Source organism: Hypomesus transpacificus, chromosome 14 (genome assembly GCF_021917145.1).
Source record: "Hypomesus transpacificus isolate Combined female chromosome 14, fHypTra1, whole genome shotgun sequence".
In the NCBI taxonomy this organism is placed as follows: Eukaryota; Metazoa; Chordata; class Actinopteri; order Osmeriformes; family Osmeridae; genus Hypomesus; species Hypomesus transpacificus.
The window spans coordinates 3,987,747-4,001,931 of NC_061073.1; the positions used below are offsets into that span (position 1 = coordinate 3,987,747).

Here is a 14,185-nt window from a genome sequence, read left to right on the forward strand (position 1 = left end):
TCTTAGTGTTATCTCCCTGCTGCTCTCTCCTTATACAGGCAGGGGTCAGAGAGAGGGAGGGGGAGAGAGAAAGAGGGGTGTGGAGAGAGAGGGAAGGGTAGATAGGGAAAAAGGCAGGGAAAGAGAGAAATCACATTAAGAATATACAACGTTATTGTCAGAATGGACATTTTCTTTGATGTCACCTTTCATTAAACTCCCACATACACATACATTCTCCATTCACTAAATACATTCTACATTTAACTTGTTCACATGTTTTAACTAAGACCTTACAGTATTTGAAATACATTCACTCGGTGCCACTGACCGGTCCCACTGCACCACTATGGGTGTGTTGTGTGTAGTGTGCAGTGTGGTTTGTGTGTATGTGTGTCTTTGTTTGAAAATGTGCGCTGTGCTGACTGCACAGTTTAAGTAGGCTGCTGGCCACAATGAGCAGTCCTCTGTCAGAGAGAGGAGGTGATGCCACAGCACTGGAATTGTAGTTCACCAGCAGTCAAAGAGAGACACAGCTATTACCTGTATGTCAGCCTACCTGTCTGTCTGCCTTCCTGCCTGCCTTTCCGCCTTCCTGTCTGCTTGTCACTCTGCTAATCTTTCGGGGGGGACGGAGCAGAGCAGAGTGGCAGAGCAGAGCAGACATGCACAGCTTCTCAGGAGCATGGAGAACAGGTTTTTTCCTTTCCTGATATTTTCTTCATCCATCCATCCAATTCATACGCTCGTTCTACCTGGACTTCCACTGTGTGCAGAGGATCTCTGAAGCTTACCCCTAAGGGAACATCCCTACACTCTTCTAAACTACTCTGGTTCTACCGTTCTACCTGTCTGAAGCAGGAGCACCTGGCAGGAGGATCCCAGGGGAACTGGCAGAGTCTTGTTAGAATGCTTAGGGGGGTGAACTGGCAGCCAGAAACACAACACCGCTTTCATCCCTGGATCTACTTGGGGACTTCCTGGATCCTGTGTGTGTGTGTGTGAGTATGTGAGGGAGAGACAGAGAGAGAAAAGTGTTTTTCTTGCTCTGTGTATTCACGTGTGTGTGTGTGTGTGTGTACGCCAGCTGTGGAACGTCTGTATATGGGTGTTCCCTAGTTTTTTGCCAACCTTAAAGAAACGGGGGAATAGAGGGAGAGAGAGAACAACACTGCCTGTGTGTGACAGTGTGTGTGAGCTTGTGTGGAGTCGTTTCTTAAACGGGGCGGGAGAGTGAGAGCAGAAGATGCCAGCCATTCTGGGGGTCTCCAAGATGAAGTCGGGACTTCCCAAGCCCAGACCCGTCCACAGCACCCTGTCCACCTCTCAGAAGAACGCTGCTGTTGCCTGGACAGACAGGTCCCACAGACTCAGCCAGCCCAGCCTCATCCCCCTCAAAGCCCCGATTAAACCCCCCCTTAAAGCCCCCCTCAGACCCGGGCATGGGCAAAGGCAGGGGCAGGGCGAGGGGCCACAGTCTAAAAAGACAACCAGGAAAGGAGAGGACCCTCAGGTTGGTTTGACTGACATTGGGCAGACATAATGTTCTAGAAGCTTCTGTGAAGATATTAGCAACTGTTTTAGAGTTTCAGTTGTTTATGAGTGGTCTAGCAGAATGGTGCTTGTTTAACGTGAGTTAGCAAAGGCGAGTGTGTGCGTGTGTTTTCTGTGACTGGAGCAGGTGATTTCGAGTGTGTGTTTGCCGTGACGATAACCAGGGATGGCGTGTGAGAAGTGTTACCACTATTGGTGATGAGTGAAGGGAGAACAGGTGTTCCAGAAGGAGGAGTGTGTGTTTAAGACAGAGAGTTAGCCTGAAGGATGAATGATGTGAATGTGTATGTCAGGCAGAGCTACAAACATATGGTGCAGGTTAAAGTCTTTAGTCAGATGTCACCTCAGGCTCAGAGAGCACAGGAGTTCAGTTCATCAGAAGTGTGATCTGTGACACTTACAGGACATGACCAGTCACTGGCAAACCAATGGTAAACAATACAAAATAGAACTTTCTGGAGTCTGTTATACCTAATACAACTACTAATACTTACCTCTTAGGTGTGTGTGTGATGAGAGATGGCTGGCAGTGAAAATGCCAGTGAAAATAGCTGTCCACAGCAGGGTTGGGACCATATGGTAGTTGATGGAGTGGGTAGCTCAGTGGTTCAGAGCTCAGTAGGGGGAAGAGAGAAAGTCTGATTTTGTGTGTGAGAGAGAGAAAGAGCAGGGGGGGATTGAGATAGACAGAGAAAATCATGTAGAGAGAGAAAGAGTTGGACAGAGATACAGTGGACAGACAGAAAGAGGCAGAGAGAAGTAGAGATAGACAGACAGAGAATTCATGGTTATGAAAAGAATACAGAATGTGGTCACTTTATGTCAGGTAAAGTTGAAACGGAGATAGCCTTTATCCTTAAATGTTGCAAATATAAAAATATAGTGAAGTAATATTTTGAATTTTACCAATTATTTACAAACTACACAAAGCTTTATGAAAGTGAGAAGCTAAAGACATTTCTTGGTGAGGGACGTACAGCGAGTATTGCGACCAGATATGTCTTACATCGTCACAACTTGAGGGACAGTAAATAAACTATTCTGAATTGATAGACAGCAAGCCAGAGAGAGGGAGATACAGAGATAGACAGGTATACAGATAAGCTTAAGAGATCTTCTCACCTGCTCTGGTCTATAACTGGTGGCTGATCTCTGTGAGGTGTGATAAGGATGGACACACCAGCTGCCACATACTTAAATGTAACATGATTGTGTGTATGCATGTATGTGTGTGTGTGTGTGTCTGTGTGTGTGTGTTTGTGTTTGTGTGTGTGGGTGTGTGTGTGTGTGCATGCGTGTATGTGGGCTGACAGGTCTTGAGAAAATGGGCTTGTGGAAGGTTTTCATGTTTGAATGTATATTTTTCTGCATGGAAAAAAGTAAGAGATGGTAAACATAACATAACCATATGTATTTCTGTCCTGGTTGTGTGTGTATACTGTAAGTGTGTGCTATGATGTGTGAAGCGGAGCAAAGCAGGGCAGGGCAGGGTAGCTTGATGTGGTGAAAAGTCTAGAAGGCAGGCCAGCAAGGCTCTTTCATTACTGCATTAGAGAGAGCAGTGGTCTGGAGCTTACTTTCTCCAACTCTGTTTGGAATGGCAGAACCATTCAACGCTTATCTGGGCTGGGGTGGGCTAGGGCTAGGGCTAAGGCTGGGGCTAGGGCTGGGTCTAGGGCTGGGTCTAGGGCTGGGTCTAGGGCTAGGGCTAAGGCTGGGGCTAAGGCTGGGGCTAGGGCTGGGTCTAGGGCTGGATCTAGGGCTGGGTCTAGGGCTGGGTCTAGGGCTAGGGCTAGGGCTAGGGCTAGGGCTAGGGCTAGGGCTAGGGCTAGGGCTAGGGCTAGGGCTAGGGCTAGGGCTAGGGCTAGGGTTAAGGCTAAGGATAAGGCTAGGGCTGGGTCTAGGGCCAGAGCTGGGACTGGGTCCAGGGGTGATGAGGATAGGAAAGGAAGGAGACTGGTAAGAGAGATGAGGATGGTGGGAGGAGAGATGAGAAGGAGAACAAGGAAACAGGAATAGGAAAAATAGTAAATGAGCGGTGGTGGGTGTAGATGAACATGTGTCCTAGGAGGAATGTAGTGACATGCTGTGTCACCTGACCTGTGGCCCACTGACACACTGGTGGGACACTGCCTGTTGTGTCACTTTACTCCACTGCCCCCTAGTGGTGGCACTGCCACTCCTCATACAGAAGATCACTACTCTTCCCATGCCTCATTTGTGAGATGTTAAACACATTTTTCAACATTCAAATGGACTATTCATCTAAGATTTATTCTGCTATAGAACAAGAGTGGAGGATGGAGAGAGACCAGACAGATTGGTTTGTCAGGACCAGAAACAGAGAGAGAGGGGGGAGGGTGAGAGATGGGGGAGAGAAAGAGAGAGAGAGGGAAAGAGAGATTGTGTGTAAGAAAGAGAGAAACAGATTGAAAGAGAAAGATTGTCCTCTTGGAGTTGTTGGTGGGGGGTCTTGGGTTGACCCCCTGTGACCCGAACCACCCCTACCATGCTGTCAGATCAGACAGGCTCATGCACAGATGGGGAGGCTACGATCAAGCACTTGATGTTGGAGGCCTAAACATTAATTTGACGACAAACATAGATTAAACACACTTACATGATTTTAAGCATTCAGTTGAGATTCTTAATCTGTAATGACTTTCAAGTCTTTAAAATGTTTACTTGTCGTCCCTCTGTCTCTTTCTCTGTTTCTGTCACTCTCTTTCTCTCTCTAAGGGAGTCAAGGAGTGACTAGACTAAAACATCTCTGCCTTTTGATGTAAACTCTCTGCTAGCTGTGTTATCATAGGACAGATGCTGAACTTGTGTGTTCTGTTGCCGGGCAGATCTACACAGATTGGGCCAATCACTACCTCTCCAGGTCTGGTCACAAGCGCTTGGTGAGGGACCTGCAACATGATGTCACCGATGGAGTACTGTTGGCTGAGATCATACAGGTGGTCGGTAAGGACAAGCCCCTGATTTCTAGAGACCATTGGCAATATTTTTGCTTTTCTTGTTTACTTTTGGGCAACTACTGGGTCTTGGTTTTTAAGAATTTCTGGCTTGATGTCTAGGCTACTGTTGCCAATTAAATCATATATTCATATGTACAATCTTCTCAAACTAAAGTATGACTACAGCCATTTGTTGTGTGATGACATAGGTGATGACAATATGATGTGTGTTGGATTGAACTGACATGCACTTCCTTCTTGTCCACTCCAGCCAATGAGAAGATAGCTGCCATTAATGGATTCCCCAAAAGCCAAACTCAGATGGTGAGTGTGTGTAAAGAAACAAGTTATTGCCTGCTCTCTTCTCCAGCCCTTTGTGTCAACATCCTCTCCTCGGCCCCTCTCTACACAACTCCTCTCTCTTTTCCTCTTCTCCAAACCTCAGGGGATCTGAGGTCCTACTCTTTGACTGGAGGTTGAGGAGATATAAGGTGACAAGACTGGAGGTTGAGGAGATAGGAGGTGACAATTCTGGAGGTTGAGTAGATAGTAAAGACTAGTAGATCAGTTACTGAGTATTGAGATGCTACCCTGGCTGAACACAATCCCCTGGCCTCTGTTGGGATTCCCTGCTACATCAGCAGGATGGAGAGGAGGCATGAGAGAGGCTGTCCCCCCACTGAGTCCCATCTGCCCTTCAGCCCCTCCCCCCCCCCCATCAGACCCCCATCCACAGGGGTCAACTTATTTTGTTGTGTTTAATGTGTCGTTGTTTAGACCGTTTTTTGCGCTGTGCTCTTCAGCAGGCTTCAGCATTCCCATCTCTGTCTTCTCTAATCTTCTCCTCAGATTTAAACCCAGGATGCCTGGCCCCATACTCGTTATCAGTCTCTGGCATTTTCTCTCCCCTATCCCTCCATCCCCCTCTCTCTGTCTCTCTTTCTCCCTCCCTCTCTCTCTCCCTCTCTTTCCCTTTTTGTTGTGTTTTTGGTTTCATTTTTTATTTTTTGGAGCAAAGTGTAATACCAAGTCAACCTTAAGAGACCAATAAAGGTGTGTTAAAACCTCCCTCCCTCCCTCCCTCCCTCCCTCCCTCCCTCCCTCCCTCCCTCCCTCCCTCCCTCCCTCCCTCCCTCCCTCCCTCCCTCTCCTTGACTCATCCTCTTTCTTTCTTTCTTCCTCCATCTCTCTCTCCCACTCCCACCCACAGTTTTAATGGCAGAGCATGTGTTTGTACATGCCTTGGTCTTGTGGTGGGCCTGAAATCAAGAAAATATGGTCATTATTAAAATAATAAGTTGCTTTATGAATGAGCTCTTTGAGAGAGTCATGTTGCCTCAACATGAACTCTATAACATTTGCAGCTATTGGTGGGAAACTGGCTAGATTTCTTCTGAAGTATGTTGACATGATGGTCGTCCAAGGTTGTTAACCTAAGCCAAACGTGTTAAACTGCATGAAATACTTCAGTTTTTGAGTTTGAAACTAATTTGAGATCAAGGTAAAGAAAGAACAAAGGCAGAAACAATACAGAGGTGAATTATGTAATGGACTGAATCCTCTTTTGACTTGGCTTTTTATTTTCAGTAAGGGTCCAATTGAAACTTAAAATGTTCTGCATGAGAGCATAAGTCAAGTTTAATCTATATTTCCACCCCCCCCCTCTCTTCTCCTCTCCATTCCTCCTCCCTCCCTCCTCCTCCCCAGATCGAGAATGTGGACACGTGTCTGTGTTTCCTGGCCAGTAGAGGGGTTAACATCCAGGGTCTGAGTGCTGAAGGTGGGTTATGTTTGACTGGATAGAGCTGCTCTCTCACAGACACTTTCTGAATGCTACAACATGACCACACTCTCCAAATGATGATACAATTCATAACATAGCAAATTAAGGCCTTTACTGAAATCATCATCTTCTCTGTACATCTCCCCATCCTCTTCTCTCCTCTCCTCTCCTCTCCCCGCCCCTCCTCTCTTCTTTTCTCCTCTCCTCTCCTTCTCTCCTCTCTTTTCCTCTCTTCTCCTTTCCCATCCCTTCCAGAGATCTGCTGTGGGAACCTGACGAGCATTCTGGGATTGTTCTTCAGTCTGTCGAGGTACAAGCAACAGCAGCAGAAGGTTCTGAAGCAGAACTCTCACCCAGCCACAGCCCGGGATCACCTCAGCCCCAGTCCCAGCCCTGTGCGCCGCACCACCACCCCTACCCAGACTGGGCCCCATGGGACAGCAGCCTGCACCCAGATCCGGACCCAATCTCAGCTCCAAGACCATCTGAACAGCTGCACTGTCCCAGCTCAGGGTGTAGCAGCAGACATGCTGTCCAGGTAAGACACCTACAGGTACAGTTTTCAAGAGTTACAGGTTAGGGTTAAAGTTACCTAGTGTAACAGAGGTTAGGGTAACCTAGAGTAACGGGGGTTTGGGTAACCTAGAGTAACAGAGGTTAGAGTTACCTAGAGTAACTGGGGTTAGAGTTACCTAAAGTAGCAGAGGTTCGAGTTACAGTCACTTACAGTTACAGAGGTGAGGGTAACATAGAGAAACAGAGGTAAGGCTCAGAGTTAGACTGCATTAACAAAGTCTCAATACAGATTGTTCGGTTGCTTGTTCAAATCTGGTTGAAATACAAGAGCACTGATTTGAAGCTACTGGTCTTTAGTTCTGGATATCCAAGCTACTTCTCATCTCTTCATTTAATATGCTCCAAACATTCTCTTTTCCCCCAATATCTTTCCTCTTTCCATTTACCCTGATCTTTCTCATCTCTCTCTTTCTCTCTTCTACTCTTTCAGTCCTTCATCCAAGACGTCATCCCAGAGTAAAGAGTTAAAGCTTTCTGTGGTTCAGAGAAAGACGTCTAGGTCAGCTTCAATGTCTTTCCCTCTCAACCTTATAAATGTTACCCCTCTCCCTCACCCCCCTCACCCTCACCCCTGACCCTGTCACCCTCATCCCGTCACCCTCCCTCCTCCCTATCCTCCTCCTCACTCCTTCACCCTCTCAATCAAAGTGACTGCATGCCTTACACATATCCTGACCTGCAGACTCCAGCTCTACCTGTTCTCCCCCCTGTTCTCCCACCTGCTGTTACAGCTAGGAATCTGAGCATGAACCCTGTCAAAGCCTTTCTGGTCCAGATGTGTGTAATGTGTATAAATGTCATATTGTCATACTGGTAGAAATTTACTTTGGGTGTTTCTCCATAGTGCTGTTATTCCTCTGACTATAGTCTGGATTAAAACAATAGCACCATCTAGTGTACTGAATGTATAACTTGTTCCTTAAAGGCTTTGTTTTGCTACTTTATCATAATGATACCCACCACCTTTCACCTCCCGTAGTCACCAACTGCCTGTATGTTAAAGACTGATCTGTTAAGAGGGCCTGTACTGAACTCTTTCTTTTCTTCTGTGGTTTACATTTACATTTAGTCATTTAGCAGACGCTCTTATCCAGAGCGACTTACAGTAAGTGCAGGGACATTCCCCCTGAGGCAAGTAGGGTGAAGTGCCTTGCCCAAGGACACAATGTCATTTTGGCACGGCGGGGAATCGATCCAGCAAACTTCTGATTACTAGCCCGACTCCCTCGCCGCTCAGCCATCTGACTCTGGTTTCTACTCTAACTGTGCCTCTTCTTCTGTGGTCTCTACTCTAACTCTAACTCTTCTTTTGTGGTGTCAGACTGCCAGCCCCCACCACGCGTATGTGTGGCCCGGGCAGTGAGGGTCAACCCAGGGGTTCCCCATCTTCCTCAGCCTCCAATAACCGTCGCAGTCAAAGCTTCCACATCTACGACAAGCCCCGACCCGGCACACACACAGCCAGCAGCAGTTGTGACAGAGGTCAGTAAGAGCGCTTGTTCTACTATCTACTGTACCTCAAACATCATATGATGTTTTACAGAATAAAAAACATGGCTTGCTTTTTAGGGTGACATTAAACATATATTTTTTATCCAAATGTATTTCACCTTTATTTACGTAACCAGTATTAGGTTAACTGTAAACTTGTCAGGTTAAAAATAGTGGTGGGGTAGCTGTGTGTTTTGGGGGTTCGGTAGGAGGGTGGGAACCAGCTGTTAACTGCTAATGACGTGTTAATAGCCTGATGACTGTACTGTCACCAGCTACACCATTACAGTTGCTTCACCTCAACATGAGCTGGGTTTGCCTTTAGTGTAGACACTCACACAAACACACACACACACACCATAGTGACAAAGTACAGTACCAGTCAAAAGTTTGGACACATTTGTGGGAAAATGTGTCCAAACTTTGGACTGGTACTGTACACACACTAACAGAAACACACATACACTCACAGTACACTGCCCGCCCCCCTTCCCCCCCATATTCACACACGAAGCACAAAGTATGTGTGCTTGTTGAGTTTCCACTTTTTGAACACCTATAATTTTCATAACATCTGTTTTGACAAAGTGCTACTTCCATTTGACCCACAAACAAATCTATCACTTCCTCTCGGAGACCAGTTTTTGTGCAAAAAGGCTAGGTCATTACAGGGATGTGGACAGCATGGCTTCACAGTTATACTGTAAGGGAAAACGTTGTGGTCAGATGGCCCTTCAAAGGACATGTTGCTTTACAAACTGCTGCTCATATACAGACACTTTATTTTGAAACCTGGAAGCATAAAGGTTGTTTGTCAGTGGAGGCTGCTATGGTTAAACTAGCTGATCATTGACAGAGCGCTAATTAGTGTGCTTGTGGTGGAGGGAAGGAGAGAAAGGGGGTGGAGAGGGGTGTAAGAGGAGAGAGGTGAGTGAGAAAGGGGCGAGAGAGAGAGATGGGAAGAAAAGTAGGGAGAGAAAGAGGAAGACAGGAATGGAGAGAGAGAAAGAGAGAGAGAGAGAAATAGAGAGAGAGAGAGAGAGAGAGAGAGAGAGAGAAAGAGAGAGAGAGAGAGAGAGAGAGAGAGAGAGAGAGAGAGAGAGAGAGAGAGAGAGGGGGAGTGAGATCAGGGAGGCAGGGAGGGAGATGGAAGGAGGAGAGAGAATAATGTGGTGAAGAGGGAATGAGGTCAATTGTATGAAGAAATGAAAGAAGGAGAGAGAGAAGAAAGGTTTTTACTTCTGTGGATCTGAAGAACCAGCTAGTCAGTCTCAGGACAGGTTACACTGGTTCTGGCCACAAACACACACACATTAAATGTTTGTGTAACTTCCTCTGAAACTACTGAACTACTGAGAATTTCTTAATCTTGCAATCACCGGACAGTCTGGAAGGTGAGTACACAGAGTGGTTCTTATATGTTAGTAATGTCTTACAGGTGTGTAATTACCAACTATCTTATCTGGCAATAATGTCATAGCATTATAGACCCAGGGAACACTAAAATCACGAGGATGCTGTCAGCAGGATCATTTCATGTTGTAACCGATCCATAATAAAGAGGGAAAACACTTCTCTGTCTGAGAACATACCGGATAGGTCAAATGTTCTGGTGTCTGCCATATTCACAGAAGTTCTGCAGTGTGTTGGTGCCCTAGGCCTGTCTCAGAGAACGGGATACACCCACACACCATCATCCACCCTGGAAGGGAAATACTACAGCCCCCGAGTAGGAAGAGGAGACACTACAGTCCTCTGAGTAGGGAGAGGAGAGACTACAGTCCTCTGAGTAGGGAAAGGAGTGACTACAGTCCTCTGAGTAGGGAGAGGAGTGACTACAGTCCTCTGAGTAGGGAGAGGAGTGACTACAGTCCTCTGAGTAGGGAGAGGAGTGACTACAGTCCTCTGAGTAGGGAAAGGAGTGACTACAGTCCTCTGAGTAGGGAGAGGAGAGACTACAGTCCTCTGAGTAGGGAGAGGAGAGACTACAGTCCTCTGAGTAGGGAGAGGAGAGACTACAGTCCTCTGAGTAGGGAGAGGAGTGACTACAGTCCTCTGAGTAGGGAGAGGAGTGACTACAGTCCTCTGAGTAGGGAGAGGAGAGACTACAGTCCTCTGAGTAGGGAGAGGAGAGACTACAGTCCTCTGAGTAGGGAGAGGAGTGACTTCAGCACACAGGGTGCTTCTGTTGACATACTGTTATGATGACTGTTTATGTCTTTTGAGTGTGTTAGAAAAAAAACAGAACCCTCTTGTTCTAAAAGAGGGACAGAGTGAGAGGAGAGAGAGAGAGGAGAGTAAGGAAGAGGGAGAGAGAAGAGAGAGATAGAAGTGGGAGAGAAAGAGAGGGAGATTTGAGGCTGGAAGAGTAAGAAAAAGAGAAGAGCAAGATGCCGGGAGAGAAGCAAAGAGTAAGATAGAAAGAGAGAGAGTAAGGGACAGAGCGATAGAAAGAGAGAGAGAAACAGAGGGGAGAGTGAGAAAGAGAGAGAGAAAAAGCAATGGAGAGAGAGGAGATACAAGGAATGAGAGAGGAGTAGGCTGTAGGGGAGTGAGTCTCAGATGAGCGTCTCATGACTACCAGAGTGCTGTAGATGAAGTAGATGACTGTGTTAGTCTCTGGTTCAGACTCTTCAAGACAGCTGCTCCATTAGAAACAAACCTCTAACTGGTAGGTGAACCCTTATGTTTATTTGTTGTGGTTGTTGATTTACCGCTGACTGTTAATGTGTAGGTTTGTTTAGGAGAGGTGGTTGAGTTCCTTTCCTAGCCTTAGGGTGTTGGGAAGGTAAGGTATAGATTATTAGATATTTTAACATCTAGATGGTCACTTATCATAGGAATGCTGACACTGTGGTCTGCAAACTTCTACATACTTAGATCAGGGTGTGTGTATGGTGCAGGTATATATGGGTATGTGTGTGTTGGTGTGAGTTTGTGTGTCTATGTATGTGTGTGGGTGTGTAAGTGTGTGAGGGAGTGAGTGTGTGTGTCCTGTGTGTATATTGTGTGTGTGTGTGTGTGTGTGTGTGTGTATGTATACAATTGTATATGTGTGCTCCTGTGTGTGTCTGTGTGTGTATGTGTGTGTGTGTGGGGGGGGTTGTCTGTGATGATTAACTACAGTAGTTTGAAAAGACCATCTTGTATGAGTGACAGGCCAGGCTCTATCTAACTGCACTCCAACTGTAAACACTCCCGGCCCTCAGATGGCAGTTAAGGTCTGAATCTGTCTGGTGTGCAGCTGTCAGCAACAGATCACGTTTTCTCACTTGAGTTTTTGTGTTACATCCGTGAAGTCTTGTCTGGTCTGTATCTTTTGAGATTTCTTTGGAGGTATCTTGAGAGACCATATCTCTAGAGGGCAGTTCTGTGACTGGGAGAGATCATCTCTCTGGAGGGCAGGTCTGTGACTGGGAGAGATCATTTCAGTGAGGTCTGCTTAGTGAGGAATACTATGTCTGTTGTACTTACTGTGCTTGGTGTTATGGAGGTTATACACTCTAAAACCTTTTGTATACTACTGGAGTTTAAATTCAGTATATTATAATTTGTGTGTTACCGTGTGAGGCATTAGCATGTGTTTTTTAGTTAAACATGGATGTTTAACGGAGGCTGATTTTGGACTATTTCTGACATGTTACAGAAATGCAGACATGAATTTATATGTACAGTATGTAGTATGTAGATATGTTAAAGTGTGTGTGTGCACATGCTTGTGTATCTCCACAGAGAGAAGCACCACCGCCTCTCCTATCATGACAGAGCTGGCTCCATCTCCAGCTCCCTCTTCCTCCTCCTCCTCTTCCTCCCAGGCCAATGCAAGCATCAGCAGCAAGGCCTGGAGAAGCAAGTCCCTTAGCGCCAAGCACAGCTCCACCTCCACCCTGCTCTCCGTCAAACAGGACCTTCCGCCCTGCCAAGCCCCGCCCCCACAGGCATCGCCACGTCAGGCCCCCCTGGAGGTGCCCTCCAAGGTCATCGCTCAGAAGTCCATGCTGGAGAAACTGAAGCTGTTCAACAGTAAGTCAGGCTCCAAGGGAGGAGGCGGCAGTGTGGGTGCCAGGCCAGAAACCCCACCAGGCCTGGACCCAGAGAGGGGGCAGAGGGGCCAGAGCTGCCCCGGCCTAGAGCTACACCTGGAGGTGGAGGGCAACTCCAGGCCCCCCAGCGCCATAGCGAGACCCACCACCCCCACCTCTACCTCCTCCACCGCCTCAAGCCCTAAGCTGGCCCTGAAAGGCATTGCTCAGAGGACCTTCAGCCGAGCCCTCACCCCCAGAAGGAGCTCCCTGAAGCCTGGGGAGAAGGACAAGGCCAGGCCCAAGGAGAGGGACAAGGCAGGGGGGAGCTCCAGGGCCGGAGGGGGCAGCCCCAGGGCCGGGCCTGGGCCTGAGGAAGAGGGACCTGGGGAGGGGGCCAGGCTGGTGGGGGTGGGCTCTGAGGCAGAGAAGAAGAACACCACGATCTCCAGTCTCATCCCGAAGGGTGGTAAGATCGGCAGCACTAAGAAGGAGAGCTTGAGTCCCAGCTCAACCCTGGCCGGGACTGGCATCCCCAAACCTGGAGGCAAGGCAGGGAAGGCTCCCTCTGGTGGCAGAGACGGGGAACTGCGGGGGAGAGTGAGAGCCAGCAGTGGGCTGTCTGTCCACAGGGCTCATCTAGAGAGCAGGAGCTCCAGCCCTTGTTCTAGCCTGGGCTCCTCAGAAAGCCGGTGTCCCCACCAACCCAGTGGGGCTGCAGTGCCCCTGGTGGCCAGTGACGGCGCTACGCTGATGACCTCCAGCATCCAGCTGCCTCGTCCTGAGCAGCTCCACAGTCACCCCAACACCGCCACGGTGGCTCCCTTCATGTACAGGTACACCTGCTGAGGGGATGTGTCTGTAAGCAATAAATGTACTCTATGTTGTATATTCAGGAGTATATTGACACAATTTATCTCACTGTAGTTTGCATGTAGAGAAAAAGAGACAATGTTTTATTGAAAGAGACAGAGACAAAAGCAATGAGAGAGAGAAAGAGAGATGTTTTAAGCAGCATGAGTAATCTTCCTTGTTGTCTCTGGTGTTAAGGTCTCAGCCAGACGTTACCGGGGCGATATTCTTGGAGGCAGGAGCACAGGAGGGGAATGGAAGGCCTGTAGCTTTCAGCCAATCAGCACACAACTCTCTAGAGGACCTCACAGGTAAGGCAGAGTTACCTGTTAGTATTTAAATGTCACAAGCCTTTCACACAACAACTCAAAAACCTCAGGCCAGCTTCAAGTGATTCTAACCAGTAAGACTCTGCAGCAGTGGAATGGTGCAGCAGGTATCCTGGCTTTGAACACTGCACACTGAAGATGGCTGCATTGCATTGAGAGAGAAAAGGAGCTCTTAGAAAAATTTGAAATCCTGTTTTCCGATGGAGTGGTATACTGTGTGCGTCAGACTGAAAGTGTGTTTGATTGAACAAACTCGGAATTACCAGTTGCCCCTCTTGGCAGTACCCCATTAGTTCTGTAGCGCATGGCAAGTTAGATGAAGCAAACCATAAGTGTTGAAATCAGGCTGTGCCAAGGGTCAGACTTTGGTGAGAGGTTTGATTTGACTGTGGAAGTGACTGTTGACGGTTAGCTGGTAACTTTGTGCCAAGGTGCCTCAAACCAAGAAAGAGAGAAAGAGAGCAAGAGAGAGGGGTGAAGAGGAAAGAGGAACTTTTGGGGAAAGGGAGCGAGCAAGATGAAGAGAGCAAGAAGGAAAGAGAAAAAGAGAGAGGGCATGGGGGCTGGGTCTGACTGAATGGAACGAGAAAGCTCATCTACATGTTAAAGGCTATGGATGTCACCAAGTTGCCAAGGCTC

At 47.6% G+C, this 14,185-nt stretch overlaps 1 protein-coding gene across 4 annotated transcripts in view; it reads left to right on the top strand.

Annotated features, from left to right (window-relative positions):
* The first annotated feature begins 1,210 nt into the window (after positions 1 to 1,210).
* Positions 1,211 to 14,185, top strand: part of nav2b (neuron navigator 2b) — a 51,693-nt gene continuing 38,718 nt past the window's right edge. Inside the window, exons 1-8 of one of the 4 annotated variants that reach the window (XM_047034327.1) lie at positions 1,211 to 1,492; positions 4,383 to 4,500; positions 4,765 to 4,817; positions 6,201 to 6,273; positions 6,532 to 6,814; positions 8,174 to 8,334; positions 12,076 to 13,201; positions 13,416 to 13,528. In XM_047034327.1, coding sequence (XP_046890283.1) covers positions 1,226 to 1,492; positions 4,383 to 4,500; positions 4,765 to 4,817; positions 6,201 to 6,273; positions 6,532 to 6,814; positions 8,174 to 8,334; positions 12,076 to 13,201; positions 13,416 to 13,528 — 2,194 coding nt within the window. In that variant the 5' untranslated portion in view covers positions 1,211 to 1,225. Of the gene's footprint in view, positions 1,493 to 4,382; positions 4,501 to 4,764; positions 4,818 to 6,200; positions 6,274 to 6,531; positions 6,815 to 8,173; positions 8,335 to 10,804; positions 11,015 to 11,582; positions 11,652 to 11,731; positions 11,749 to 12,075; positions 13,202 to 13,415; positions 13,529 to 14,185 lie in introns of those variants that run through there. The other 3 variants (XM_047034328.1, XM_047034330.1, XM_047034329.1) reach the window with 3 other exon arrangements.